This window comes from Nematostella vectensis, chromosome 3, assembly GCF_932526225.1.
Source record: "Nematostella vectensis chromosome 3, jaNemVect1.1, whole genome shotgun sequence".
Lineage (NCBI taxonomy): Eukaryota > Metazoa > Cnidaria > Anthozoa > Actiniaria > Edwardsiidae > Nematostella > Nematostella vectensis.
Genome location: NC_064036.1, coordinates 10,344,181 through 10,371,142, shown reverse-complemented (window position 1 = coordinate 10,371,142; position 26,962 = coordinate 10,344,181). Strand labels below are relative to the sequence as shown.

The following is a 26,962-nucleotide window of genomic DNA, read 5'->3' as shown; positions in this document are numbered from 1 at the left end:
AAGCAGTCAAAATCCGAAATCCGTGCCCAAATTGTCAACAGATCCGTGATCCGCCGTATTTCTAAAATCCGCCAATCCGCTGAAATAATCATCAAAATCCGTAATCCGTGAGCATTTCGGGGCTGAATCCGCCGATCCGCGAACCTATTCATCCCCCCCAATTAGGTAAGATGTTTGTGTATCTTTCCTCATAATTTTGAAATGTCATGTATAAATAAGGACTGCAATAGAATCATTATATTGTCTGTACTGTTCAGAATAATGCTTCGTGGCCTAGAATCAACTGATCACAGAGACATTATAGTGTTTGTGATGCAGCCCTGATATGATATGAAGATGTTTGGCATAGACATATAAATAATGGATATACAGCTTCCCATTAAAATGCCCATCCACTTGAACAAGCAATACTACAACATTTGCTGACTTGTTATGTTTTATACAATAGCTTTGCATATAGATGTCTTTAGCGGGGTGTACATCATCTTTATTATTAGACATAAATTTTCCATTCCCAGATTAAATCTACTACATGCACTTCTAACATATGGAACTTGGGGTGAAAGGTCTCATCTGGAAAATGTGGCTCGGTAAAATGCAGCGAATTCCTTGATGCCATTTTCTGTGGAGAAAGAAGAAACAGAATTGTTAGACTGTTGTTTTATATTTTTGTCTCTTTACAAAGCTTGTGGAACTCAAATAATACCTGAGCTGAGCTGTATACATTGGAGCACTGCTGTTATATAGAAAATGGATTGAGCCAAAAAAGGTGAAGAGTTCATGGAACTTTGTTTTGACAGCCATTGCTTCTACGCGCAATGCTGGGCTGTCCTTTTCCACTACATCTACCACCACACTACAGATCTTTTCGATATTTCTGTCTGAAAATCAAAAGCAAATCGAATTAGTACACCTAAAATATAACTGTGCTGTATCTGCTGTTTCTTTACCTTCAGTGCAATGTTTACATGGTTCCCTACAAAGCAAGCTCCATGGGTAGGGTTGCCGCTTGATTTTAAGGTCCTGAAGCTGTTTCTCCAGGGCTTGGAAGATCTTTCCCATGTCCCAGCGGTAGCTAGCTTCTGACCGCAGCTCTTCTGCCATTTCCTCCTTGATTCAGAGCCTAAAAATTTGCATTTAATTTTCACGAGAGAATGAAAATAGTAACAGTGTTTTACATTTTAGTGTTCCATAATAGCATCACAAATAGGATAACATACCTTCTCCTCTGCATTCTTTATGTTCTCCTGGGCTTGCCGGACAACCATTTGTAAATGTGGGGCATTCTCATCCAGACCGAGAACAGACAGCTGTTACGTCAGGAAATCCTGGAACTGCTGGGCTTCTTGATGGAGACGTTCAGCTTCCTCCTCAAGTTTTTTTTTATCTCCCTCAGTTGCTGTACATACTTAACAAATTCAGAGCCGCTACTAACCCGAGCATCAGGAGCCTGAGTATCAGCATTAGTTGCAATTTTAATATCAAGATCCTCACACTCATTCAGGTCTCAAGGACTCTAGGGTCCTTTTGGGTGCAGGTGGGCGTTCCTCTGGGGGGAGCTTCATATCGGCGGCGGCAATTTCACACCATAGGCAAGGATGTCTCCCTGTCATATGAAAATTGAGTAGTAGAAAATTAATGTTTGTTTTATTTAAGATATTTAATGTATAGCTTAACTTAAGGGTACTGTATAATTAACATTTGAAAATTGTTATTACCACTTGCACCAGATATTCCTAGGAACTTGCAGAGAACCTCAAAGTCACCAAAGAGAAACAACTTGATCTTTTTGTCACTGTAAAACAAGCAAACAGTAATGAGTTATGGTTATTATGAAATTACTACAGTTATCACTACAAATTATCTAACCGCCATTGCAATGATACCCAAGTCTCAAAGCTGTTCTTTGTATCTTTGTGTTGCTGCTCTCAGGTTGTTCCTGGTATCCTTTGCCTCGAACACACAGAAAAACTACTGTCTTTTTGCTAGAGTTTGGCTTATCCACATTGGCTAATTGAAAGGCGAATTTCATATTGCCTTGCCCATGGTCACCCCCTAGCTTCAAAAAGACAGAGTTTTCTGGTATGTTGCCACCGTGCCATGTTAGAAGGCAAGCTCTAAAACAGAATACCAATGGATAAGTCTATGCATGATCACACAGTTGAAGGGGGTTGACGGACCCTCCTTTTTATTACACCCACCTGTTATTGTCATCAATGTATTTTATGATGTGTCCCTTTAGATCATCCACATACGCACACGGTGTCTGTTTGATGACAGTGACATATTTTCTCCCCTCTCTCCTTGAGTGCTCCATTAAGAAGTCTTCATCAGCCAAGTCGTCTCCCACTTGTTCCTTCTTCTGTGCACGCTGCTTTTTCTCACTATCCATCTGAATGCCCCAATTAGAAAACCAGCTGCAAAAAAAAAACATAAATTCTACAAAGCCTTTTTTAGCTTAGTGACGACTCTTACCACAAGCGGTGCGCGCTGGAGGTCATTAGGGTCCGCCAGCGTCTCTTGACATATTGGGCATGCTGGATGTTTTTCCCCCAACTCGAACGCAGATTCCCAGCAGTCCGAGCAGCAACTGTGCTGGCACTTTGATGACAGAGGCTTTTCGAGGGCGTCTAGCAAATAGCGCAATGAAACTCTTCTTTTTTCGTTTCGAAAAAGTCAAAGCGCTCGGTGAATCGGTGGTCCCTTGGTATGTTCATAGACGCACTAAGCTCGGTGACGCGCGCGATTAGTTGTGCTTTTAAACCCTCTCGCACCGCCTCGCTTTGGTTTTTTCGGCCTACCACCTTTTTGAATTTGCTCTTCTAAGGCGCACGTTGGGCAGTCCTCTTCCTGGTGAATTTCCCAGATTATGGGAGCCTTGTCTGTTGTAGCGAGACGACACATCCTTCTCGACATTGATGCCAAATTTGCCAAATTTGCGAGCAATGTTTTAAAACTGCCGCAGGCAAAGCTTTGGGCATAGAGGCTTTTTTCCTTCTTTAACCGTTTTCCGCAAACACGACAGAGACCTTGTAAAATCTCAAAGTGTTTGGCTTCAGCCTCCGCGGTAGCCATTTCTTTGCGCTCATGGGCGATATTAAAACGAGCCACTACTTCGAAAATTCGCAATCTCCCAAAACTATGAACACAGATTCTAAGAGACAATTATATATACGTTATGGATTAGCTACTTCCACTAAAATAAATTAATTAAAATTTTAATCGGAAGTCATGTAGGTAGTTCGCCGCGCTTCCGCCATCACTCAATAGGACCGTTTACAGTGACGATATACACTCTTGCTCAATTGCGTTGTTTGATCGTTTCTTGTAAAATCTAATCACGTAAGCATTTTAGGTATCCAAATGTCGCAATAGGATACGTATATCTATCAACACTTCTTTTAAAACAAGGGTTTTATTCGGTAGCTTGGCTGCGGCCTTCGTGACTCGCGATCCTGTCAGGTCAGTTAATGTTGTGGAGAAATTTAGCTGGGCTACCCTGGGCTTAGAAAAGTTATACTCGAAAATCTAAACATTTTTGTTCCGCTAATGGCACTAATGGGAGCGCTTATGACTGCGCCTATGAGAGCGGAAAGCGGGAACTTACAGGAACTTACAGCATCGCGTTTGCACAAATCACACTAACATTGTATTAGTTCGGTAAAAACTTGTTCGATCTTCGAACCGCAAATTTAAAGAATTACTGACCATTTTTTTTGTTTCCATATTACTTTATTTGTTCCTTTGTTCATTTGTTTATTTGTTGTTAATTGTACCCGTAGTGTGTAATAAGGCATAACTTATGAGTTGACATACCCCTTGGGGAATTCTGATTTGTATTTCATGTTTCAGTTGATAATTCATGTAGGACCGAGTCCTGGAGGAGCGAGCCTCGTAGGTGGTCAGCGTGTAACACCCGAAATAAACTCACGAATGAGGGTTTTGGGCGTTGTTCTAAGTGAATCCCACGATTAATGCGAGCCAAACTTAGACCATACAAAACAATGAGTAGGAAATCTCAAGGCGGAACAATAGTCGTAAAAAGGGGTTTGGCAATAGTTTATATTAGTTGAGTTGGTAATTTCTGGCCTGAGGGCCACCTGGTCCCTTCTGAACAGGCCACGCCTTTGAGTGGTGGCGCGTTTAGTGATAAGCGAAGAAACAAAAATGCTTCCTTGTATCAGGTCACTGTTAATTCAAGAAAGGTCCTAAAGTGAGTTCTGAATTATGTACAGTACCCTGCTCCTTCTTCCTTCTCTTTCTTTCCGGAAAGCCCCATAATCTATAGCCCAGGGATCGTTTTCATTCGCGGACTCAAAATAAATGAATCCCGATTTTTGTTTTAAAGCTTCAGAACAAGAGTCTGTAGTTAGCAGGGTGCAGACCCGTGGCCAGGGGGGGTTCGGAAGAACCCCCACTCGACTGGGATGTCCGCTCTTATGAAGGAAAATTAAGTACTTCCTGCGAGCTAGGACGAGCTACCTAAGAGAAAATGGTCCGCTAAATGGGTAAACGACACCACCCCCCCCCCCCCCATCCCCCGATCAAAATCCTGGCTACGGGCTTGGGGTGGCGCAATCTATGAAAACGATAAGAATAAGAATAGAAAAAAAAAGAATAAATATAAAATAAAAAAATAAGAATAAGAAAAATATTTGTTATTCCTTGACTGCGAGCGTCACTGCCGCTGTCATATTTAAAGCTCAATTCCTTCTTCCTCGGCTTCTCTGATCCACGTGAACTCGCTGAAATCAATCTCCCCATCCCCATCTTCATCCAACAGGTCAATAAGCATGGTCAAATCCTTGTCCGACATTGGGACACCAATCCCCTTCAAACCCGTATAAAACTCGTCTCTCGTCACAGACAAGCTATTGTCCTTGTCAAACTGGTTAAACAGGTCCACCAACCGGTAATTCATCCTCTCCACGTACTCCTTTAGCATGTTGATCAACTCAAGGATCTTTTTCTTCTTTGTGTCACCGCTGAACATGGCGTTAAGCTGGTTCATCACGTCGCCTGATCTCTTACTCTTGGTGCAAGCGACCACAAAGTTTGGTCTCGTTTCAAGAATCTGTTCTATAAGATGGTTTGTCTCCACGTCGATGACGACGTTGTTCAGATAGACCTTTTCCATCGCGCACTCGGCGTTGTTTCTCATCGCGTCCAGCAGAGCATTTGCTCCTTTGTTTTGAATCATGTTCATGCCGATTCTGAAAAAAGCAAGAGTAAGTAAGGTTAGTTGTACCTAGGGACGCAAGGCACGAAAAGGGACAATGGGGACTGCATTTGGGGACAGCGGGCTCGAAAAGTGGTCAGCGATACCTGGCTACGTCCCAGCATACAAGGCTGCGCAGATAGGGGGGTGGTGCTGGAAGGCGTTAGTTCCCCGTTCTACATGACTTTCTCATTCATTTTCTGTAGCTCAGCCCCCTTCATCGTGATCACTTAAAAGCCCCCCCCCCCCCCCTTTAAAGATACGCTGCGCGGTCCCTGGGATATTGGTGTTGTTGTGAGCTAAATATGATTATGACATTGTTATGGGTGGTATTCAGCAACCTTAACTCCCAAATAATGCCGCCAGATAATTAAACACGTAAACAAGCAAGCCTTACTTGAGTACTTTCAGTGTGTTATTTATCTTCAGTCCTTCCGCCAAGGCGAGAGCTCCCTTGCAAGTTATCCTGTTATAGCTCAAGTCCAGCTCAAGTAGAGTGTTATTATCTTTGAGGGATTCTCCAACTGCGTGGGCGCCCTCATCTGCGAATCCATTCCAAGACAAGTCCAGTACCTGAAGAGAGCAGTTCGCGCGAAGGCCTTTGGCGAACGCGATGGCTCCAGGCCCGCGGAGATGGTTCCAGCTGAGATTGAGGTATTCTAGTCCGTCATTGGCGTCTATTGCTGGACCTGAAATACGTAGAATTTCATCTTGAGTTGTCTAATGTAGCCATACGGCATACTTATTCCACCACTACTATGACCACTACCACAACCATCATCGCAACATAACACTGTCGATAAAAAACTTTTCATTTTACCTAGATAGATGCCCGCCTGTTCCTCAAATTTATTTCTGCTGAGATCCAGTCTTTTTAAAGTGTGATTTGTCCTCAAGGCCTCTGCGAAACGCGCAGCATCATGATTATTAAACTCGTTCCATGCGAGATTCAGGCTTGTGACAACACTACAAGCAAGAGGAATTGATTAAACATAATAACAAGAACTCCAGCAAAAAGAAAAAGCTGTTCTTTTGCTCATGGCCTTGGTAGAAAAAGAATTTACATTCATACATTACGTAAGCGAGAGAGGTTTATCATTTGTAAGCGAATAACTTAGAGAACCATGCGCGATTCTTCAGGCTAGAAGTCATGACGGGAAGTCATGACGTTGCCCCTTTAAACTGGATGTGAACAAAAGAAGAAGACAAGGCAAAACACCCACTTGTTGTCCTGGATGACCTCGGCAAATGCGCATGCGCCAGAAGTTTTCAGTTTGTTCTGGGCTACGTCAAGCTCTGTGATGTAACAGTTCTCTTTCAGCAGCTTTGCAACCTCGACACCTCCATCAGAACCTGTAAACAACAATCAGAACAAATTGCCCGCCTAGAATGGCTCAAAATTTCTGCAGTTATGAAAGCCCACTTGCTCGGAGATTCAAACCACGGAGAAAATACATATAAAACAGATGCAAACATAAGATAATAACGCAGGGAAAGCAACGGGTTGCAATTGCTACTATGAGGTAGTGCAACGGGGCGTGAATGTGCCAGGTGTCGGTCCTGGCTTACCGATTCCACAGTCCCGGATGTTAAGACTGGCGATGGTAGTATTATTCATGAGTGCTGTGACAATGGCCTTAGCCCCACTCGGCCCCAGGCCATGGTGCTTGATATCCACCGCCTTGGTCGTGATGTGCTCCATGATAAAAGACACCGGCACGATCCCCAACTCGAGGCATGCTTCCCGGTACGCCTTGCAGCCGGTGGGGTCGAAGTGATCTCGCTTCTCCTCGACCTCGAGGTCCGTGTCGTAATCACTATCGTGTGCAGACTCGGCGGAGTCGTCGTAGATTGTCACGTTCGGAGCAGGACCTTGCACAGGCGTGGGAGCTCGACCAAGTTTGCTGGAAGTGGTCTTTTGTCTGCTTTTTGCTACAACATCGAAATGAATTTTGTGAGATGTTTCTTTGCTGATGATAGGATTATAACACTTTAAAAAAAAAATATCTTGGCTTGGGTAAAAATCTCCAACTTTACAATAGCCGAGAAAATAAACAGGCGTTTAATGGGATATTAACAGAAAAATCCCGGCGAATTCGCACTTGTGTTAGGCTTGGTTAAGAGCCACGAGATATCCTGAGGAGCACTGGATCAATATCCTTAGGCCCAAGTAAACCTAGGCCTAAACAGAGCCTAATTGAAGGCCGCCATTTTGGTAAGAGTGTGCAACTTAGGGAGATCAGAGAAGAGGGGGAGGGGAAGGGGGAGGGGGATTCCTGCACAGCCGCCCCTGGGGTACCCCAGCAAGGCAAGTGTGCAACTTAGGGAGATCAGAGGAGAGGGGGAGGGGGATTCCTGCACAGCCGCCCCTGGGGTACCCCCAGCAAGGCAAGGCTTTTTACCTCTAGACCTTGACCTTTGTGCGCTCTGCCTCTCCTGTGTCACGAACACCGGTGGTTTGGCGCCATTTCCATCATTATTATTTTTGCTTTCTCTCTGTGAGCTTCCGGTTTTTATAACGTGTTCACCATTAGGCGTCTCAACCACCACTTCCGGTTTTTGGGGCTTGTGCCCGGATGGAGGGGGAACGGGTCTGGGACCTTTGCTTGACATCGCTTGACTAGATACACCTCAGCTGACAGTGTCTGGCAGTACGCGTCAGCCTGCAGCCACTTGGCGAAAGAATCATGACACACTGTAAATATGCCTTCGTCTTCTATATCTCTCTTCAAGGTTGACGGAAGCCTTTGAATTAAACACAAGAATAAATGCCTGCAACTTAACGATTACATTGAATACCCAAAGAAGGCAAGACGTGCGAGAAATGCAGCGCTATACTATAACCCGGGGTTGCACCAGGGAGAAATTTCCCAGAGAGGTGTATTCTTACTTGCTGGCAATGACTGAAGGACCTGCAAAACGTACTGCTTTTATCTATCTTGTGTTGATTTATTTCACTTTGCCTTGAGTTATCACCACCGTCCAGCATGGAAACTTGAAAAAACGATCAATTTACGTCCGAATTGGTGTTAGACTTCAATAAGCTATTCCTGAGTTCGAAACCGAGACGTTAGGCTGAGGCTAGCCGTGTAAGGCTGTGTACACCAAGGTTTGATTACAAAAGCGACGTGAACCAAAAAGCTAAGCAAGCTCTTAACAATTCTAGCGGGCCATGAAATAACAATTGAAAGGATCTATTTAAAGGGGCAAATCATGAAAATTGATGTATCTTTTAAAGATTCTAGGTCGCTTGGGTCGAAACTACTTCACACCACTTTCGAAACTATATGGATTTTCATAAAATACATCAAAGTGCATCCACAATTGCTAAAACATGAATTTGAATGGCTCGGTGCTCAAACAATTGCGTAAAACGACAGTTTTCTGTAACAATTAGCGCTTACTTTTTTCTTTTTTTTTTACCTTGGTTTGGAAGAGATTTTATCAAAGCTTTTTTCGTTGCTAAAAGCGCAATAAAACCGGTTGTCGTGCAATTATCACAGCAGAATATGAGATTGCCTTTTTATTCCACCTGCTTGCCGATAAATGGCTGGTTAAATGACTTCGTTTATACAATACTTTTCGTAAAAATTGTCACAACATTCATTACAGTTGCGTCTATAAGCCAATCATGTCATTACTTACTAGCGCGGCGAACGGAACTCCTCAAGGACTTTCAGCTCTAACACCAATCAGTACCTAAGTAAAGTCACAGCCAATCTGTACGTATAATGGCCTTTTATCAAGCAAAGGCTTGCCGACTTAGACTTGCTATGTTATGAATAATATTTATTCCAAAACAGAAAGACAAAGGTAATTACCACCTATTTTTGTGCAATGGTGAGATGAATATTGAGTTATAATGGCAGATAAAAATGAATATTTAACATAAAATCTGCTCACATGGTAATTCAGCAGAAAACGTGAACGCTTTATGTGACTTGAAAGAGATTTAAATTGAGGATGGAAATATCCAAGATCCCCTTTGGGAAGTCGTATAATGGCCTTTTATCAAGCAAAGGCTTGCCGACTTAGACTTGCTATGTTATGAATAATATTTATTCCAAAACAGAAGGAAAAAGGAAATTACCACCTATTTTTGTGCAATGGTGAGATGAATATTGAGTTATAATGGAAGATAAAAATGAATATTTAACATAAAATCTGCTCACATGGTAATTCAGCAGAAAACGGGAACGCTTTATGTGACTTGAAAAGAGATTTAAATTGAGGATGGAAATATCCAAGATCCCCTTTGGGAAGTCGTGTGTGGATTAATTAGTTAAAGTTTAACCCATTGACTCCTGGCTATTTTTGAGCTGAATTTACAAAAAACAGACTGAAAACAGATACCTCCCCCCCCCCCCTATTCGGGGTTTTATACAGCCCGTCAAAGTCAAACACAGCTGCACCTAGTCAGCGGTATCCAAGCTTTTCAACAGTGCTTTGCGGTCCCCACTTTTAATCCCTCGTCGGTGTGCTGAAGCCAGAACAAGTTGATGGTTGCTTGTATTTTTCATCAAAAATACAGCTATGAGCATATTAGGAGAGTGTCTCAGGACATCATGAAGTCTTTTGGGGCATAATTGAGTGCTTTGCTTATGGATATTTGCAAGCAAAGGTGGATTCATTATGCTTTTTTCTTGTTTGGCTTTGCCTGGATGAGAAAATAATTTTCTAATGAATCACCACAGCTCTCCTAAATGCTGTCTTTTCTGAAACCAAATTGATTCCAAGATTGTTAACACTGCTATTCTATATGTGATCCAATCCACTGGTGTATCTCACAGCACAAGTCTAAAAAGGCCTAGTTATTTTGATTAAAATCTAGGGGTGGTGGATTAAAAAAAACTTATACCAAAGTCTCTTTTTTGTTCTATAATATCGGAACATTTCGACAAATTTTCCTGTATCTCGGGCACAGGCAGGCTGTATAGTGTTTAAATCGTTGCTCGAGCTTACGCTTGTATTGATCTTTCAGGCTAGAGACAGTTTATAACTTTTCGCTGAAGGGGAGTTTTGACTCAAATGATAATTTGCATTGTTTTCTGACTCACACAGACATACATTTGACAATTTGGGTGTTTGCATCCCAAGTAGGAAATATACTGGTATTATTATACTATGCCCTTCCTCGGAACCCAACCCTTTTATTCGCTGGACAATTTGTTAAAATAAAAAAAAGTTATATACAGTTATATACTCTGTATAAAAGAACCAACGAATACTGTTTTCCATACACATATTTTTCTTATCTTTAAATCCAGTGTTGAAAACTCCCGGTGTGTAAACAAATGGGGCTTGACCAACCCTTGAAAGTTCTGACAACTTTTTGGTCAGGAAGAGTTGCAACTTTAATCCGTTTCCTTTAATTCGATCAACATAAGTAGGCAATCTAAGTTAACAATAAATGTAGTGGCTATATGTACCAGCCCTAATAAAAACTACCATCAAGCTGGTTCAATGTCATTTTATCTGTTAACGAAGAGAGGAGCAGGTTTCTTAACTATTAACTTTAATTTGATAAACAAGTAGACAATTGATTAAACACTGAATGCGTGTGTGTATATTAGCCTCCTTATTTCAACCTTCGTGCCATCCCTGATGAAAAAGGACCTTTTCTTACTCGATAAGTATTGTTGCTTTATTCTAGATTCAAGAGTAACTTTTTCCACACGAGAAATAAGCATGCACGCAAGCAATAAACATTAAACAATCAGTATGCAAATACCTAATATTTGCTTTCCGCTGGTTATCCGTTACACAAACAAAGAGTGTTCCATACTCGTGGCGAAGAGTAGCTATACTATATAGCCTTACCATCAACTCTTGCTCCGGAAATCACAGACGTCTTATTTGTCTTTTTTGCAGAGTCCAGGGAAGGAGTGGGTCTTACAGATCAATACCCCGTTACTAACGCAAATCGATTAATTAGCTAATCAAAATCCTTAGTGGGGTTTCATGAAGTCCACAGGGATAACGATAACAATGACTTGCAAACAATACTCAAGAAAGTATATGTTATGCTCCTTTATCGATTCTATATAATGCTGTGATGTGGACAATGTGAGGTTTAATGTCAATGAGACCAAAACTAATATTGGTTATGACGTATACACCTAATTCAAATAAGGTTGCAGTCGAAGAACAATTATGTGGTTACCCGCAGTGCTCATGGCCCTAGGGGGGGGGGGGGGGGGGAAGGGGGGATCCATGACCTTCTACAATATTTCTATTACAAACGAAATCGCACTGCCTTTGTGTGCATTTATATTAGACTTTCTGTACCTTGACAGATGGATCATTACAAAAGATAAACACGCGGGACCGTAGCCAGTATTTGGGCGGGGGGGGGGGGGGGGTTGTTTACCCATAGAATGGACCATTTTCTTTTAGGTAGCTCGTCCTACCTCGTAGTGGTACTTAATTTTTCCTTAATTAGAGCGAACCTTCCAGGCGAGTGTGTGTGTGTGAGTGTGTTGGGGGGGGGGGGGTTTCTTCCAGCCTGACACACCCAAAGAAATTAAACAAAAACGTAAAACAGATGATATGGCTAAAATGGTATCACTTAAAGCTGGAGTCAATCATTGTTAAAAATAATCTTCATTGACAGATCGAGTTGAACCCCGTGCAAACCGCAAACATCGGCACCGCCACCTTCTCGCTTGGCTGAGCACAAAACAAAGAAAATGTTGCACTTGCCGACATGGTGCACAAACACTGTTCCGATCAATACTGGCTGTTTTCAACAACCATGCCGCCGCTGTTTGGACGAGGCTTTAGGTACAGGAACCAATAATTTATACGAAGATCGATAGTTCTTACAATGTTTTGTTCCAGCTAAGACGTTTCTCAAGTTTATAATTAATTCAAAGCACAAGTCAACCATCTCTTAAAGCACATTCTTCCCCTTACACCAGCTAAAAACATGGCTATGTAAACCGTCTTACGCTTCTCTCGGCCTAATCCCTTACGCTCTTTTGGGGCTTCCTGTGGTGCTTTGGCTTTCCTGTGGTTGTTGATATGACATCACCCGAACAACCACAGGAATCCCGTTCAGAGCACAAGGGACAAAGATGTGTTCCTTCCATCTTAAAACAACCTAAGATTTGCTAAGAGCCCTGCCATACTGATAACGATAAGCAGACCGCTGAGGAGTGGTGTTGAGCCCGCGTTACACAGGTCCGTGCTACAGCATTTGATTTTGCAGTCTTTGCTTGATCCGTAAGGTGCGGCTTTGCACAGTTCGTTATTGTTGTTTGAGCAGCCCATCTTTGGCACGCAAGACTTCCTGAAGTTATGGATATCTTGGCTGTGGAGCTGAGAAATGTGGCCTGTCAGTTGTGAAGAAATTTGTCTGGATAATAAAGACTATGTCACGAGTTTGCCGTAGGCCACAAATAACTCGATGATATAACATTAAAGGGCACTTCGAAGAAATAGTGATTTCCAGTGATATTAGTGAGGCTCGAAAAATAGTTGAAATTGTGCGGGGGGAAAACAGAATAACCATGAAGGTTTAAAAGTTACCTTTGATCTTGCATCCGTTTTTTTTCCTTTTTGTCTGTGTTTGTTGTTGTTGTAATTACAAAAGTAATATTAGGAAAAAAAAACTTTCTGGTGGGTGGACCGATATTATCATGCATGCAATTACCCTGTAACTAACGTCGGCCTTGATGCATCGGTGCGTAGCGTCATCGCAAGCGATCTTCTCTCTCTTCTTATCACAATGCTGATACGAGATCTTACTGTCACAACGATAACACTTGAGCCCGCACGCTGCATGAAAAAGAACAGCAGTGTTAAATAAGCCCTCTGAAAAAAGCGCGATAACAAAGTATAATAGCAAAGTATTGCGCTTTGCTATCTGCATCCGAAGTTGCACGATGTTGCGAGATACTTCGCAAACTGCTTACACAGATTTTAAATATCCAACCTGACAACAAAATTCAATAAAAAAAGTTGTTTACTGTCATCTATAACTAGCAATGCATACAATATTTAGAATTCCTTGTGCTCGGAAACCCGGCGGTCTTTGCGCGCCCTACCGGCGTTTTTTTTTTTTTTTTCGCGGCCGAAGAAAACAACGCACTGAATCCTAGGGCATGGGTTTCTCTAGGAGTCTTACAAGCCTTATCACAGGGAGGGGGTCAGTGGTGGGGCTAAATAGGTATCAATGGGTGTTACTTAGTGATGACGCTTTTTAAAAAAATCACGCGTGTATACGGTTATAAACCAAATATGATCGGTATGCTTTGAACAGCGAATAAGATGTGTTTTATTAAACAAATTACTTATACACAAATCATCCGCTAAAGGTTAATATTTGTGCATAAATGTCATTCGTGCTGACCCGAAAGAAAAGAGATGGAAAACACATCGCATTGTAATGAAGAAGGATATCAAGTTTGAGGCTCACGCTTGACCTGGTCGTGTGCGAAGCGTGGGTTTATGCCGTATTCTAGTGGTATTCTGTCCCAGTCACAACGTATACAAAAAGCGAGCACAGAGGCTCTACGTTGGTTTATATTCAGTAATTTACGCTTTAGTTTGTTGAGCCAAAAAAGTGGCCAAACACACACACCGTGATATACCGCTAAAGAAGACTTCCTTAGAGCACATAGCACTGTGACGTCTTCTACTCCAGAATCATGTATTCACTCTTCATTTTACGAACACGAATGTTTTCTTTTTGGCACGCACTTATTTTTGTTATGGTTGCGTGTGTCGCTCGTGATGCTAGAATTTACCGTAATACTACACTATTCTAAATTTACACTGCACAACACGGGAACCACACTCACCCATTTGGCTTGCGAATATCCCCAGCAAAACCGCAATCAACGATAGCCTCATGTCTCTTGAAGATGGTGTGTGTCGCCAAAGTAGGAGGTAGATAAACTGCGCTCGTTCGGTTTCGCGTTTCGTTGTTGTTGTTCGTTTATTAGGATTATCGCGTCTTCGGTGTAGGGTTACATTTAATGGGAATGGCGATACTAGTGCGCATGTCAAGGAATGAAAGCGACGCGATATGGATCTCGCGTGATGCAAACAGCAATGTTCACGCTGAGAAAGAGAGACCGTCGCGCACTCTTCTTATGTTTCCTGATGTTTAGGGCGCAAGGACGGATCTAGAGGGAGAGGTCTTGATTCCTGAAGTTTCGGCCCAAGGGCAGATCAAAGGGTGGGGGGATTGGAAGGTTTTTCACCTCCTATTTTGATGAATTTCTGCTATATTTTTGTATTGTTCATCCTTTTCTAGTTTGCCCACCTCCACCACAGCCTCGATTACATTATTACACTTTATTTTCGCGTCACTTTAATTTCGCGAATTTCGCGATTTTAAAAGAATCTCGAAAATGAAGTGACGCGAAAATTAAGTGTCGAGAAAATTAGGATGAGCGAAAATTAAGTGAGTACACGAGAAGCCCTTCGGGGAATATTGGCCGTTGAATCACGGGCTATAGGATAATCTGACTCCGAAATGAAGTCTAATGTCTTGTTAGTGTTTGAATAAAGCACGTATTCCTACGTTGACTGCATGTATTCGCGAAAGCTGGGAAGGAGGGCATTCTTACCCTGAAAACACCGAGTAAACGCCTTCGAGGCTATCAACCTCCCCCTTGCCCCCTCGACACACCCCCCCTTTGCCCTCCTCGACACACCCACCTAATAGAAGCTTGGATCCGCCAATACTGGAAATTAAAGCCATGATTAAAGAAAAGTAGTTTTAACAATGTATTTTTTTTTTCAGAGACTATAAAAAGCACAAAACAAAAACTATGCGGGGTATTATACATTTGTTAAAAATGTCTTGAAGCTCGTCAAGAAGAAATTCAATCTTCTCGACGTTCGGATATATCTTTCGAACAAACTAATCCCCTCTATCCCAAGGGATCATGCCCGTGTCTTTCCCATTCTCATCCCCTCTTCAGGGCCGTAGCAGGGGGTAGGGCACGCCCTCCCCCCCCCCCCCCCCCCCCCCACACACACACAATATTTTCAAAATTATAAAGAAATGTTAAGTAGGGGCGTGGCCATGCCACCAAATACTTTCTTAATGTTTCTGTATTGTGCCTCCCCCCCCCCCCCCCCAATATTTCGAGGTCTGCTGCGGCACTGCTCTTGAAGACACATTATGCTTGTCTCGCTCCCAGGCTCCCTCTTTCTAATATACGCTGCCTAAAATAGGAATGGGGTTGCCTTTTTTTATTTTTGCTCCCAGGAGCAAGGGTGAGCATTTTTGTCTTTTTTGTTTGTGGGTGTACCCGGGGTACAACGGCGAGCCTGTGCGCGGTACTTCACCTTATTTCTTTAGAATTCTGCATTGCTCTCGAGAGTTTCTTTATCTTATTGTCAATAAACGAATGCCGTAGTAAACGTTATATCTGTGCTATTTGTAGACAAAACTATAAAACACACAGACATAAGTTAGATCATTCAGCAGTGTTCAGGTATGTAGCCAAATCCGACAATAAACGTCCCATGGAGATACTGCAAAGGCATAAAAAAAACCCTTTTTGTTTTTTTCGGGGGTGGTCAGATTTTTATCAGAGAACTCCTCCCTCCCCCCAGGAAAAAATTAGGTCCACATTTTCGGATTTCGCACCCCCCCCCCCCCCCCCCCCAAGAAAAATCCTGGGCACGGGCCTGTATATATAGACAATTTCCTTTTTTTCTCCGAGTTGGGCCTTGAACCCCCTCCCCCCTTCTGATGTTTTCTCGGATTTTAGGAGTTTTTCTTTAATTTTACAAGATCTCTACCTCCTTTCCCTCACCTGGTGTTCGTCACCACAAGCATTATCTAAAGCAAATATGGTTGAATGGTTTTGGACAGGGCGCTCTATATTCCACGTGGTTGGACTTTGCTTTACAATAGCAGTCACCGCAATCGTGCTGATGTCTCGGTCTAACATAGCACATTTAGAATTTTTTCTAGCAAACATAAACAGTATCAGAAATCGTTTTTGTATGATTGTATTTATACGCTACTACCGATTCCCAAACCTTTAAGCAAAATTAGAACTTATTGTCAAAGTATTGCGTGTCTAGCGAAATTATGAATCAATTACTCTTCAATGCTTCTATACTCACGAATACTCACCCGAGTCACGACAAGAATAAACACGATTTTAGTTAAGAAGATCCCGTTCTATCCGAGATGATATAGATGATGGTTTTATCGTTTAAGCCGTACATATCATAAAGCAAAATTGATTTATCAATAAAATAAATAACCGCGCATTGATTTTGCAATCATATATCTCGCTTAGAAAAAAAAAACATTTGGATGAAGCTATAAGAAAAGCGCATAAAAGCCCGTTTTTTTTTTCTTTTTCTCTCCTTCCTAATACAGATGGTACCATCTCCTTTTCTTCTGGTTACTGCATCCTTATTGTTGAAATTCAGTTTCATATCCATCTTTAGTTTTTCCTCTCATTTATCAAGTATCTCCATTCCACTTATACGTAGAGTAGAATCCACTTTCCACTTTCACTCCTTTCTCTGTCAGCGTGGTTTTCTTTTTTTGAAGTTCCTTGAAATAATTCGCAGCAAAATAGACTATATCATCCGGATTCTTCTCCATCATAACTACAATAAACCCTTCAAGTACACAAATCAGCTCTTCGGTGATCACCACACGATTCTCCTCAAGAAGTCTTTCATCTTGAAACTTATTGCATAGTTTTTCTGAATCAATCTTTTGATACATGGCAGTTAAGACGAAGCAGAGCAAGTGGCAAAGGCTTAAGCGTTCTTGGAAGCACCTTACACACACTGCCTCTGTTTTGATTAATTCTTTACACGTGGCTGCTTTTGTTATAGAATATCATGCAACGGTGCACGGCGCATGTCCCATATGCCAGAAGAGAGTCATCTTGTCATTTGCAGAAGTATTCCTCAAATTCGTGTGAAATGAAGATACCCGTGCAAACAACGGCGTAAGCCCTTCATTTAAGGTGGTACCGCAACACATTTTCTTTCCCTTGTGGTTGGGGAGCGAGCGATGCGATGTAAGCGCCGTTCGCACGGGGCTCTACTTAGGCCTTAATATTGGTTCAGCACTCATCCCCCTGTCACTCCCAGGGAATCCAGTTCGCGAACGAACGCCACAACTTATGAATGTTAGATAACGACCAGGGACCGGTTCCTGAAAGGCTGGATAAAGCTATCCACGGACAAAAGTTACCTGTTGTATAGGATTTGATCAAGATTTATCCGTTGGATAAACATTTATCTACAGATAACTTTTACCTGGCCTTCTAGAAACCGGCCCCAGGCCGACTATAGCACAGACGATCTCATCCGTGCGCGTTTCCCTGGGTTACTTGCGCGCTCTTCGTTTTCGTTCACTCACTCAATCCACACTCCAGATAAGGGTGGAAATTATATAATGCATATTGCGCGCCTCTGGTAAACGTCAAAGTATTAAATGCTTTTCAAGATTACACAGGAACGCTCTGGCATTCCGGTTTCCCCTTACACGGCAATTTTTGCACTATACAACTCATCCATTTTCGCAGAAGAGCGCAACGCGCGCACGATTAAATCTTGACGTCACAATCAACTGGTAGGCTACGAGACTACACAGCCTTGCATAGAGTTGAAAGCAGATATTACGAGCGTAAACGAGAAGCATCACACAAGACGAAATGGCATCTACAACTAGGGAAGTGCCGCAAGGGCTGGAAGATCTTCTCGAGGCCTTCATTTTAACAGTACTAAAGGAGAAACCAGAAGACGTTGTCAAATTTGGATCGCAGTTCTTTGCTTCTGCAAACACAAAGAGAAAGACTTTGAAAGATCACGGGGTTGATATCGACAAACTGGGAGTGGAGTTTTATATTACATGTCAACACTGGAACGGGACTGTTTGAAAAACGCCTCACTGAAAAAGTACATTGCTTTGTGGATATAGACATTTTGTTTCCATTTTAGAAGTCGGTGTTTGGAGCCCCACGCAACCAATACCTTTCCGACGAGAAACGGGCTTCTTGGTACGTTTCGAAAAAAAAAAATATTTGAACACGGATGCTTAAAATTAAAGCTTTATTGTTGCTCACTAATATTTATCGCGACTTTTTCTAATTGAGCCCTTATTAAAATCAGTATTGCTGTCGATGATCTAGAATGAGATTGAAAAATGAACACTCGGGCCTAAGAGGTGCGGGACTGCTGGGCGTGGTTTAGAACTTGAGGGAGGGGGAAGGGCTCTGTGAAAAGAAACATAAAAGTGAGGCGTGGAGACGAGGGGGGAGGGCAAGGTAAAGAAGGATTTATGAGATAGGACATTGCAACATTTCTGTACTAAGCATTTTATTGCTCAATTATTATATTTTGCACCGGGGGAATCTATTTGCCCCTCTTCTTGGCAAGCGCTGCTTCTTTAGCTGCTCTCCTCCTTTCGACCGTCAGCATCTCGGCGCGCTTGGCGCTCTTTGCGTACGGGTTGAGGCGTAACATGGTGCCGAGGTTCTTGAGCGGATTCTTCTTGTGGATTGCCCTTCGAGCCTTAGGCCTACAAAATAAAACAATGTTTAGTACACACAGAGACAGAAAGGGGTAGAAATAAATACATATATATTTCTATTTTATATGCCGACTCTTTGGTTAAATCAAACCATTTAGGAGTTAAGGCGTCTCTATCAATAGGTTTTACACATTAAATGTACATTTCTTGTTGCTTACTTCATTGGCCTAATGACCGACTGGATTTCTTCACTGTTGATGAGACGAGTGAGGTCGGAGTTGAGCATTATTGGTCGTGGGAGACTAAAATAAATAAATAAAATAGACAATGTTATTCAAAATATAAAGCACAAAGTTGTGACAAGACAGCATGCTGAAAACCATGCATCGAGTCTTGAACGTCAGCGTATAACTGCTGGAACATACTTGAAGTTTGCCTTCTCGGTTGATGCCTTTTTCCAGGTCCCATAGATGGCATCAAGTTTCTCGAAAGCTCCTTGCGACCAGATGATGAACCTAAGAAGAATAAAATAACCATGTCTGAGTTCCACTTATGCAGTCAACAGTATTTGGAGATTGCTATGCTACACCTTTCTCAATAACGTTGCTTTGCGCTTTCTACTCGGCGGAACACAGGGAACACAGAAGCACTTCATCTAATTGATTAAGTGACTATCAAGCAATAATTTAAAGGCCAAATAATTGTTTCAAAGAATAGGCCTATACCTCTAACAACAAACACTGGACTCTGGCATTATCAGTGAGGATTTGGGACATATAATATATCAAGTATTGAAACTCACTGCACCAAAGTAGTTTGAAGAATCCAAATCAACTGTTTCATAGCAGTTTAAAGATTCTAACCCAATAAAAAAAACACGAGATTATGGTGTCCATAAAACAATAAAATTCATTAGAAATATCTTTTTATGTGGACAACCTTCAAGATCAGCTATAAAGCATCTATATAAATAATCACTGAACTAACAGGGCATGTACCCGAAGTGTTCCTCCCCATGCTACTATCTTATAGTAATAATCACTGAACTAACAGGGCATGTACCCCAAGTGTTCCTCCCCATGCTACTATCTTAAAGTAATAATCACTGAACTAACAGGGCATGTACCCCAGTGTTCCTCCCCATGCTTTTATCTTATAGTAATAATCACTGAACTAACAGGGCATGTACCCCAGTGTTCCTCCCCATGCTACTATCTTATAGTAATAATCACTGAACTAACAGGGCATGTACCCCAGTGTTCCTCCCCATGCTACTATCTTATAGTAATAATCACTGAACTAACAGGGCATGTACCCTAAGTGTTCCTCCCCATGCTACTATCTTAAAGTAATAATCACTGAACTAACAGGGCATGTACCACAGTGTTCCTCCCCATGCTTTTATCTTATAGTAATAATCACTGAACTAACAGGGCATGTACCCCAGTGTTCCTCCCCATGCTACTATCTTATAGTAATAATCACTGAACTAACAGGGCATGTACCCCCAGTGTTCCTCCCCATGCTACTATCTTATAGTAATAATCACTGAACTAACAGGGCATGTACCCCCAGTGTTCCTCCCCATGCTACTATCTTATAGTAATAATCACTTAACTAACAGGGCATGTACCCCCAGTGTTCCTCCCCAAGCTACTATCTTATAGTAATAATCACTTAACTAACAGGGCACGTACCCCCAGTGTTCCTCCCCATGCTACTATCTTATAGTAATAATCACTGAACTAACAGGGCATGTACCCCCAGTGTTCCTCCCCATGCTATTATCTTATAGAAATAATCACTGAACTAACAGGGCATGTACCCCAGTGTTTCCATAGTGCTATGGCCTGATCTTTACCTGCCAAGGTGACCTCCAGGACAGAGCTTAAGGAGGTTGAGTCGGTCAACATGTTGCAGTTCAACTCCAGGGAGGTTGCGGAAAGCTTGGCGGAGGCCTTGGTCATTGTTGTAGATGATAAGAGGACCCTTGCGCATGACAGTTCTGCGGTTGCGCATTTTACCCTAAAAAGTTAATAGATAATAAATTTGTATCGAAAGTATCTTGAGAAAAGTTTGCATTTTGTATTCGCTTGTAGCTTGCAGCAATAGTTTTGGGACAATTATTTAAATAATTACGGTAAATATTCATATGAATAAAGGTGCAAACAATTCAAGCAATGCTACAGCCATACACTGATGATAATAAATGCATAGTTGTGTGATTTATATATATTCTTCAGCATTTGGTAGAAATTTAAAGAGACTCATGGCTACTTTCAATCATAGAAATAACATTTACCAATTGCTGTTTGGCATTTTTTAAATAGGTGTATATCCTCAGCTACAAACTAAAACTAAGTAAAATCATGGAAATTATCTTGAAAAACTACCCATACCTTGCCAGCACGAATCTTCTTGGAGTCAATGCACTTTTCCACATCTTCATAGGCATTGACAGCCTTCAACAGCTTGACAGCTGCGCTGGTCTTGGTAACAGACTCAATGGCATCAGAAATCACCAGAGGAACCTCAGCAATCTTCTCAATACGGTGACCACGGGCCATGATGAGAGCAGGTAGAGCAGAGGCGGCTAGAGCAGAGCACACAGCAAACCTGCGCTGCTGAACATTGACCTTAGTATGCCACTTGCGCCAGGTTTTAGTGGGCGCAAACATGCGTCCACCCCGGCACATGTTACCAAAGGCACCCTGGCCGGAGCGATGGGTTCCACCACCTCGGACACGGGGGATCCTAGCAACAGCACGTCCAGTACCCCAGGACTCGGCAGAAGTCTGGTGACCTGCCAGTTTGTTGACGGCATAAGGCTGGCGCTTGTTCTTGGCAATGTTGGAGTGAACAAAGTTCACTAAATCAGGTCTGATGGGTGCCTTGAAGACGGCGGGCAGGGTGGTTTGTCCTGCACTCTCCCCATTCTCGTTAAATACTGTGATGACAGGGCGCGCTGCCTGAAATCCAACAACATTCAGATTGGTAAGTAATTAGATGGAAAGGCTGTAATCTAGGGAGAAAGATATGGCAAATCAATCTGTGAGTTTTAGAACGCATTTGTCTTTGATAGTCATCAAAACAAGGATATTGTAGTACAGTACATCGACGACACGATTCGAATTTTTTTTACTGGCGATTGTAATAAACTAATAACAAATACTTCATGTCTAGGACACTTTGTTCTTCCTTTTCTTTTTGTTCCCCTCAATCAAGTCTCATTTTCTGACTCAACATAGCACGTTCAATAGAAAATAAGCCTTCAAACAAGATAACTAATAAACAAGGGTGACGCTGGAGGCCTAGGATGATTTACTAGAACTAGGATAGGTTTGAAATATTCGACTTTTTTGTCTCTTTCTCAAGTCTTGTGAAATATTCGAAGCACACATCATTTGAAAAAAACCCTAAATGGAAGACTTACAAGTAGCTTTTAGCAATCAAGTCTAAATCACCAGAAAAAGAGCTTTCTCTATTTCATACACGGGTAATATGGACCTAACTTGGCACTTTATGGAAGGAATATTTTGCAATTTAGTAGAGTCTACACGTACCATTTTCGTTGGTTCAAGATGGCCGGCGAAAGAGAACTAGTCACACGTGTGCCTGGCCTATAGGGGGGTTCGGGAAATGCGCCTGAAACAAGGGGCCACAGGGAGTCCGACATCAGTGTCTACCGCTGACATAAGCAAATCAAGAAATGAACATTGTTGAGGTAACAGTTTTACATTTTCTCTTGGATCTAGCTTTTATATATTTATTCTCGTGTATTTGATATTCTACATATTGTAAAATTCATTACAGCCCTGTATGTAAGTAATTGTTATCATCCTCGTTCAATTTGAACTATCGCAAGTAATGTCTTTTTATTTGTGTACGTTGACAATCACTGTTTCTGACATGTCCGTCCTACATTTTTTAACAGAATGTTGAATTATTGCCTTGTCAAGCTTACCAGAAATCTGAGAAAATACAATGAATCATCTCTTTCACTTAAATCAGTGATACTTCCTACAAGAAATGGAGCAGAAAAGTTTTCCCACTGGACAAAAAGGCAGCAGCTATTCAAAGAAAGACTGTTTCTCAAATACGATAACACAAAGTGCAATTCACATAGATTGCATATAAGAAATGTCAGTTCTGTCTTGAGGCATCTAAAAATACAGAGTGCTGTACCAGATGAGATAATAGAAAATGCTTTGAAGGAGGAAAATAAAGAAAGGACAATTAAACATCTACAGAAAATGAAACCAAATAAGAAACTGATAGAACGTTGCAAATTGCAAGCTGGCGTACTTGTGCCATTTTGCATGGTAGATAACAAGCCATCTGTCCTGTTCACTCTTAGATCAAGTCGCCTTGCTTCTCATAGTGGTCAAGTAAGGTAAAAGCTCCAAAATCGAAACACAGGGTACAATTAAATCAAAGAAAAATGAAGAGATGAGTATAGCATCTTCCACTTCTTATGTATTTACATCAGAGCTCCAAGATCTGGCACATACCTGCCTTTAAGCAAGCTAGCCACTTTTTAAAGGACGGGTTAAAAATATATTTAACAAATAGATCTCATTTTGCTTGTGTCTGTCCTCTAATAGATGCACAGATGATGTCACAGCATGTCATGAACAAAAAAATTACGCAATGAGATGCAGTCCAAGTTGAGGGAGTTCATGACATGCTATGACGTCTTCTTTGGATCTATTAGAGAACAGAAGAACAAAAAAATGAGATCTATTTGTTTTATACAACAATTAGATTGTTTCTTACATTTCAATCTAGTTTTGGGGAGCGTGCATGCATGCTGACACTGAGCCTGCATGTGTCCTCTAATAACAAATGGTTCTTTGATCAAACAGAGCGTTTAATTTACGAGTGTCTTTGTATAAATTTAAATACTCATTGGAATGACCATAGATTGGCAAAATTTGTGTGCTCGGCTTAAAGCTAAAAACAGCCTAGAAATGCCATTGTAGGTTTACTAAAGTGTAGCAAACAACTCCTCTGATATACAATATTAAGCTGAGCCTGGATTTGAGGTTCTAGGGATGAGAGGCGGACTCTATGATTGGCTAAACCATCCTAAAAAATATCAATTTTGTCAAACATTTTCCAGTTTTCCAGGAGGAAAGAAAGATGATTGTGATGTCAGTTTAGTGGTGACTGCTATGAGAGAAACTTCTGAAGAGCTTGGAATAGATGAAAAACAAATTGATATCTGGGCCTCCTTAACTCCTATTTCAGATAGGGTAAAGATTACTTCATTTGTACTTGTAAATTAATATTTGGAATGCATTGACATTCAGTCTATTGTTGCAGGTAGATAAATATGCAATCACGGCAGTAGTAGGTTATATTGGAGAAGTTGATGTGGACTCACTACCATTTAACCATCATGAGGTGAGGATTCACTACATTTTAACCATCATGAGGTGAGGATTCACTACATTTTAACCATCATGAGGTGAGGATTCACTACCATTTAACCATCATGAGGTGAGGATTCACTACCATTTAACCATCATGAGGTGAGGATTCACTACCATTTAACCATCATGAAGAGAGGATTCAATACCATTTACACATCATGAGGTGAGGATTCACTACCATTTAACCATCATGAGGTGAGGATTCACTACCATTTAACCATCATGAGGTGAGGATTCACTACCATTTAACCATCATGAGGTGAGTATACACTACTGTTTAACCATCATGAGGTGAGTATACACTACTGTTTAACCATTATGAGGTGAGAACTCCCTCAATTTAACCATCATGAGGTGAGAACTCCCTCAATTTAACCATCATGAGGTGAGTATACACTACCATTTAACCATCATGAGGTGAGTATACACTACTGTTTAACCATTATCAGGTGAGAACTCCCTCAATTTAACCATCATGAGGTGAGTAAACACTACCATTTAACCATCATGAGGTGAGTATACACTACTGTTTAACCATTATGAGGTGAGAACTCCCTCAATTTAACCATCATTAGGTGAGAACTCCCTCAATTTAACCATCATGAGGTGAGTATACACTACCATTTAACCATCATGAGGTGAGTATACACTACTGTTTAACCATTATGAGGTGAGAACTCCCTCAATTTAACCATCATGAGGTGAGAACTCCCTCAATTTAACCATCATGAGGTGAGTATACACTACCATTTAACCATCATGAGATGAGTATACACTACTGTTTAACCATTATGAGGTGAGAACTCCCTCAATTTAACCATCATGAGGTGAGAACTCCCTCAATTTAACCATCATGAGGTGAGTATACACTACCATTTAACCATCATGAGGTGAGTATACACTACTGTTTAACCATTATGAGGTGAGAACTCCCTCAATTTAACCATCATGAGGTGAGAACTCCCTCAATTTAACCATCATGAGGTGAGTATACACTACCATTTAACCATCATGAGGTGAGTATACACTACTGTTTAACCATTATGAGGTGAGAACTCCCTCAATTTAATCATCATTAGGTGATGATTTTGTGAAATAAACATGAAGAGGCTTGAATAGATTTATAATGCAAAACGGCTCAGCCAAAAATATCCACAATCCCTTTTTAAATATATATTTTATCATATTAATTTTAGCACCCCAACCCCCAAAGAAACAATTCCAGAGATTATAAGAGGACTGGCAAATGACCTCCTTTGAAATTTCCAAAATCTCAGGATCTGCGAATCAAGGTGTTGGTTGAGAGGCCCCATTTTCCCCATTTTCAGATATTTGGCTTCCATCCATGAAAGAATAATGAATCTGACCCCCTTTCTTGAAACTCATTTCAGCTCCGCTTTCTTTGCACTTCTGGATTTGCAACTGATAATCATAGCATCTCAGAATCTACGTTTTTTCTCTTCCTAGCAGCAAAATTGCAAATTCCCAAAGCAAATTTTAATTATATTAACTTTATTTATGGAGTGGATGGATGATTTCTGTTAATCTTTTTAGGTGTCAGATGTATTCACCATCCCATTGAGTGAGGCTGTTAGGAATCGTAGATACACTAAGTGGAAAACTGGACTGATAATGCCTGTGTTTCTTAGTGGACGTTACAAGGTCTGGGGACTAACTGCTATCATGTTGGATAGAACTCTTGATGCTCTTCTTACAGGACACTACCAAATGGTCTCTAGATTTCATTAAAAAAAAACATTGGTAATTCAAGTTTTTATCTGATACTTACCAGTTTCCATAATGGGTGATAAGGCTGTGTACACCATGATCACCTCCAGGCTGTACTTTGCCCTGGCTTTTTAAAATCCTCAGATTTTCCACTGCAAAATTGTGTTTTTTCTATATTATCATTTCTTTTTATCACACAAGCTGGGTGGGGAACTCACATAAAATAGATGGAGTTGATCATCAGCAAAATCAATCTCATAATCAACCCTAGCAGTTTTAACAGCAAATTTAACTGCCAAGAGATAACACTTTGGGTGTGATCAAATTATTTCTAACTCTAAGAGATAGCACAAAAACAGACATTTTCAGTTTTCATGAATTCTATAACAATCTTAGACACCAGAATTTAGAACATATGTTTATTGTCCTTTTATAGTATTCTCATGTATTTCATACATTCATCCCTTTGGGATTGCAGAATCTTAACACCCCTAAAGGGGAGGAGCTTGGAGAATTTTATTGACAAAAATATAGGAGGATCCTCCCTGTCTACTTTTATGGAGAGGCCCCCTTTCTGTTTGATTAGTTGCATTCTATGCTTATTTGCTCATATATTTGATACAAATCAAGCACTGAGATTACTAGCCCACTCTCAAACATGTTTTTGAATATTAAAAATCATGTAGCAATGTGCATGTAGGCTTGGTGTGTGAGGTGAAGGAATGCAGGCTATGAAATTACTTTATCCTGGTGTTGACCAAGAGGTCAACTTTGACTCAAACTATAATGAAATTCTAGTACTTTTAAATATTTTTTAGAATTATTATTTCAACCAAAGTTGCAGTAGACAGCTTTTTTTTCAGGGTAGACACTAATTACACAAATGTTATTTTCAAATTCCTTTTTTTATAACTGTGAAATATTTATAAAATACATACATAAGAATATCACTACTGCAAACAGCTAGCAAGTTTGTTCATTTCTAACTAAAAAATAAAAAATAAAAATATGCATCTTCAATAAGCAATATTATCATTTTATTAAGTTAAATTGTGGCAGAAGCCAAAAGTGGGGGGTATTCACATGCAGTGTTATATGGCTTGCTCCGTA

The 26,962-nt window shown here is 41.1% G+C and overlaps 5 protein-coding genes across 9 annotated transcripts in view; 1 reads left to right on the top strand and 4 right to left on the bottom strand.

Moving 5' to 3' along the window:
- Positions 1-950: 950 nt before the first annotated feature.
- On the bottom strand, positions 951-11,363 carry LOC5497199 (leucine-rich repeat-containing protein 74B). Of its 4 annotated transcripts, none has more exons than XM_048725309.1 (9): positions 10,950-11,363; positions 7,621-7,963; positions 6,788-7,150; positions 6,442-6,571; positions 6,039-6,184; positions 5,616-5,907; positions 1,719-5,213; positions 1,221-1,606; positions 951-1,110 (listed from the first exon to the last, which is right to left on the bottom strand). In XM_048725309.1, exons 2-7 carry the CDS (start codon positions 7,829-7,831, stop codon positions 4,697-4,699), a joined length of 1,659 nt encoding a protein of 552 aa, XP_048581266.1. In that variant the 5' UTR covers positions 7,832-7,963; positions 10,950-11,363; the 3' UTR covers positions 951-1,110; positions 1,221-1,606; positions 1,719-4,696. The 4 variants fall into 4 exon arrangements, with proteins under 4 accessions (XP_048581266.1, XP_048581265.1, XP_048581268.1 ...); XM_048725308.1 differs by having other exon boundaries at positions 11,039-11,363; XM_048725311.1 differs by lacking the exon at positions 10,950-11,363 and adding an exon at positions 8,642-8,964.
- Positions 11,364-11,766: 403 nt separating this feature from the next.
- Positions 11,767-14,208, bottom strand: LOC116609265. The gene is made up of 3 exons (XM_032370154.2): positions 14,023-14,208; positions 12,873-12,997; positions 11,767-12,538 (listed from the first exon to the last, which is right to left on the bottom strand). The coding sequence occupies exons 1-3, from the start codon at positions 14,072-14,074 to the stop codon at positions 12,311-12,313; spliced, it is 405 nt and encodes a 134-aa protein (XP_032226045.1). The 5' UTR covers positions 14,075-14,208; the 3' UTR covers positions 11,767-12,310.
- A 4,310-nt stretch (positions 14,209-18,518) lies between these two features.
- LOC5501854 (60S ribosomal protein L4-A) lies at positions 18,519-22,344 on the bottom strand. Its single transcript, XM_001623055.3, has 6 exons — positions 22,253-22,344; positions 21,089-21,658; positions 20,551-20,714; positions 19,115-19,204; positions 18,908-18,991; positions 18,519-18,737 (listed from the first exon to the last, which is right to left on the bottom strand). The coding sequence occupies exons 1-6, from the start codon at positions 22,253-22,255 to the stop codon at positions 18,572-18,574; spliced, it is 1,077 nt and encodes a 358-aa protein (XP_001623105.1). The 5' UTR covers positions 22,256-22,344; the 3' UTR covers positions 18,519-18,571.
- Positions 22,333-26,872, top strand: LOC5501848 (mitochondrial coenzyme A diphosphatase NUDT8). 2 transcript variants are annotated; one of them, XM_001623061.3, is made up of 5 exons: positions 22,333-22,413; positions 22,624-23,082; positions 23,812-23,944; positions 24,015-24,095; positions 25,679-26,872. In XM_001623061.3, the coding sequence occupies exons 2-5, from the start codon at positions 22,625-22,627 to the stop codon at positions 25,871-25,873; spliced, it is 867 nt and encodes a 288-aa protein (XP_001623111.2). In that variant the 5' UTR covers positions 22,333-22,413; position 22,624; the 3' UTR covers positions 25,874-26,872. The 2 variants fall into 2 exon arrangements, with proteins under 2 accessions (XP_001623111.2, XP_032226051.2); XM_032370160.2 differs by having other exon boundaries at positions 22,393-22,510.
- The window catches only part of LOC5501853 (protein CFAP107), a 48,039-nt gene continuing 47,334 nt past the window's right edge, over positions 26,258-26,962 (bottom strand). The window contains exon 5 of the mRNA XM_001623054.3: positions 26,258-26,962. Within this exon, the coding sequence (XP_001623104.1) occupies positions 26,898-26,962 (65 nt within the window). The 3' untranslated portion in view covers positions 26,258-26,897.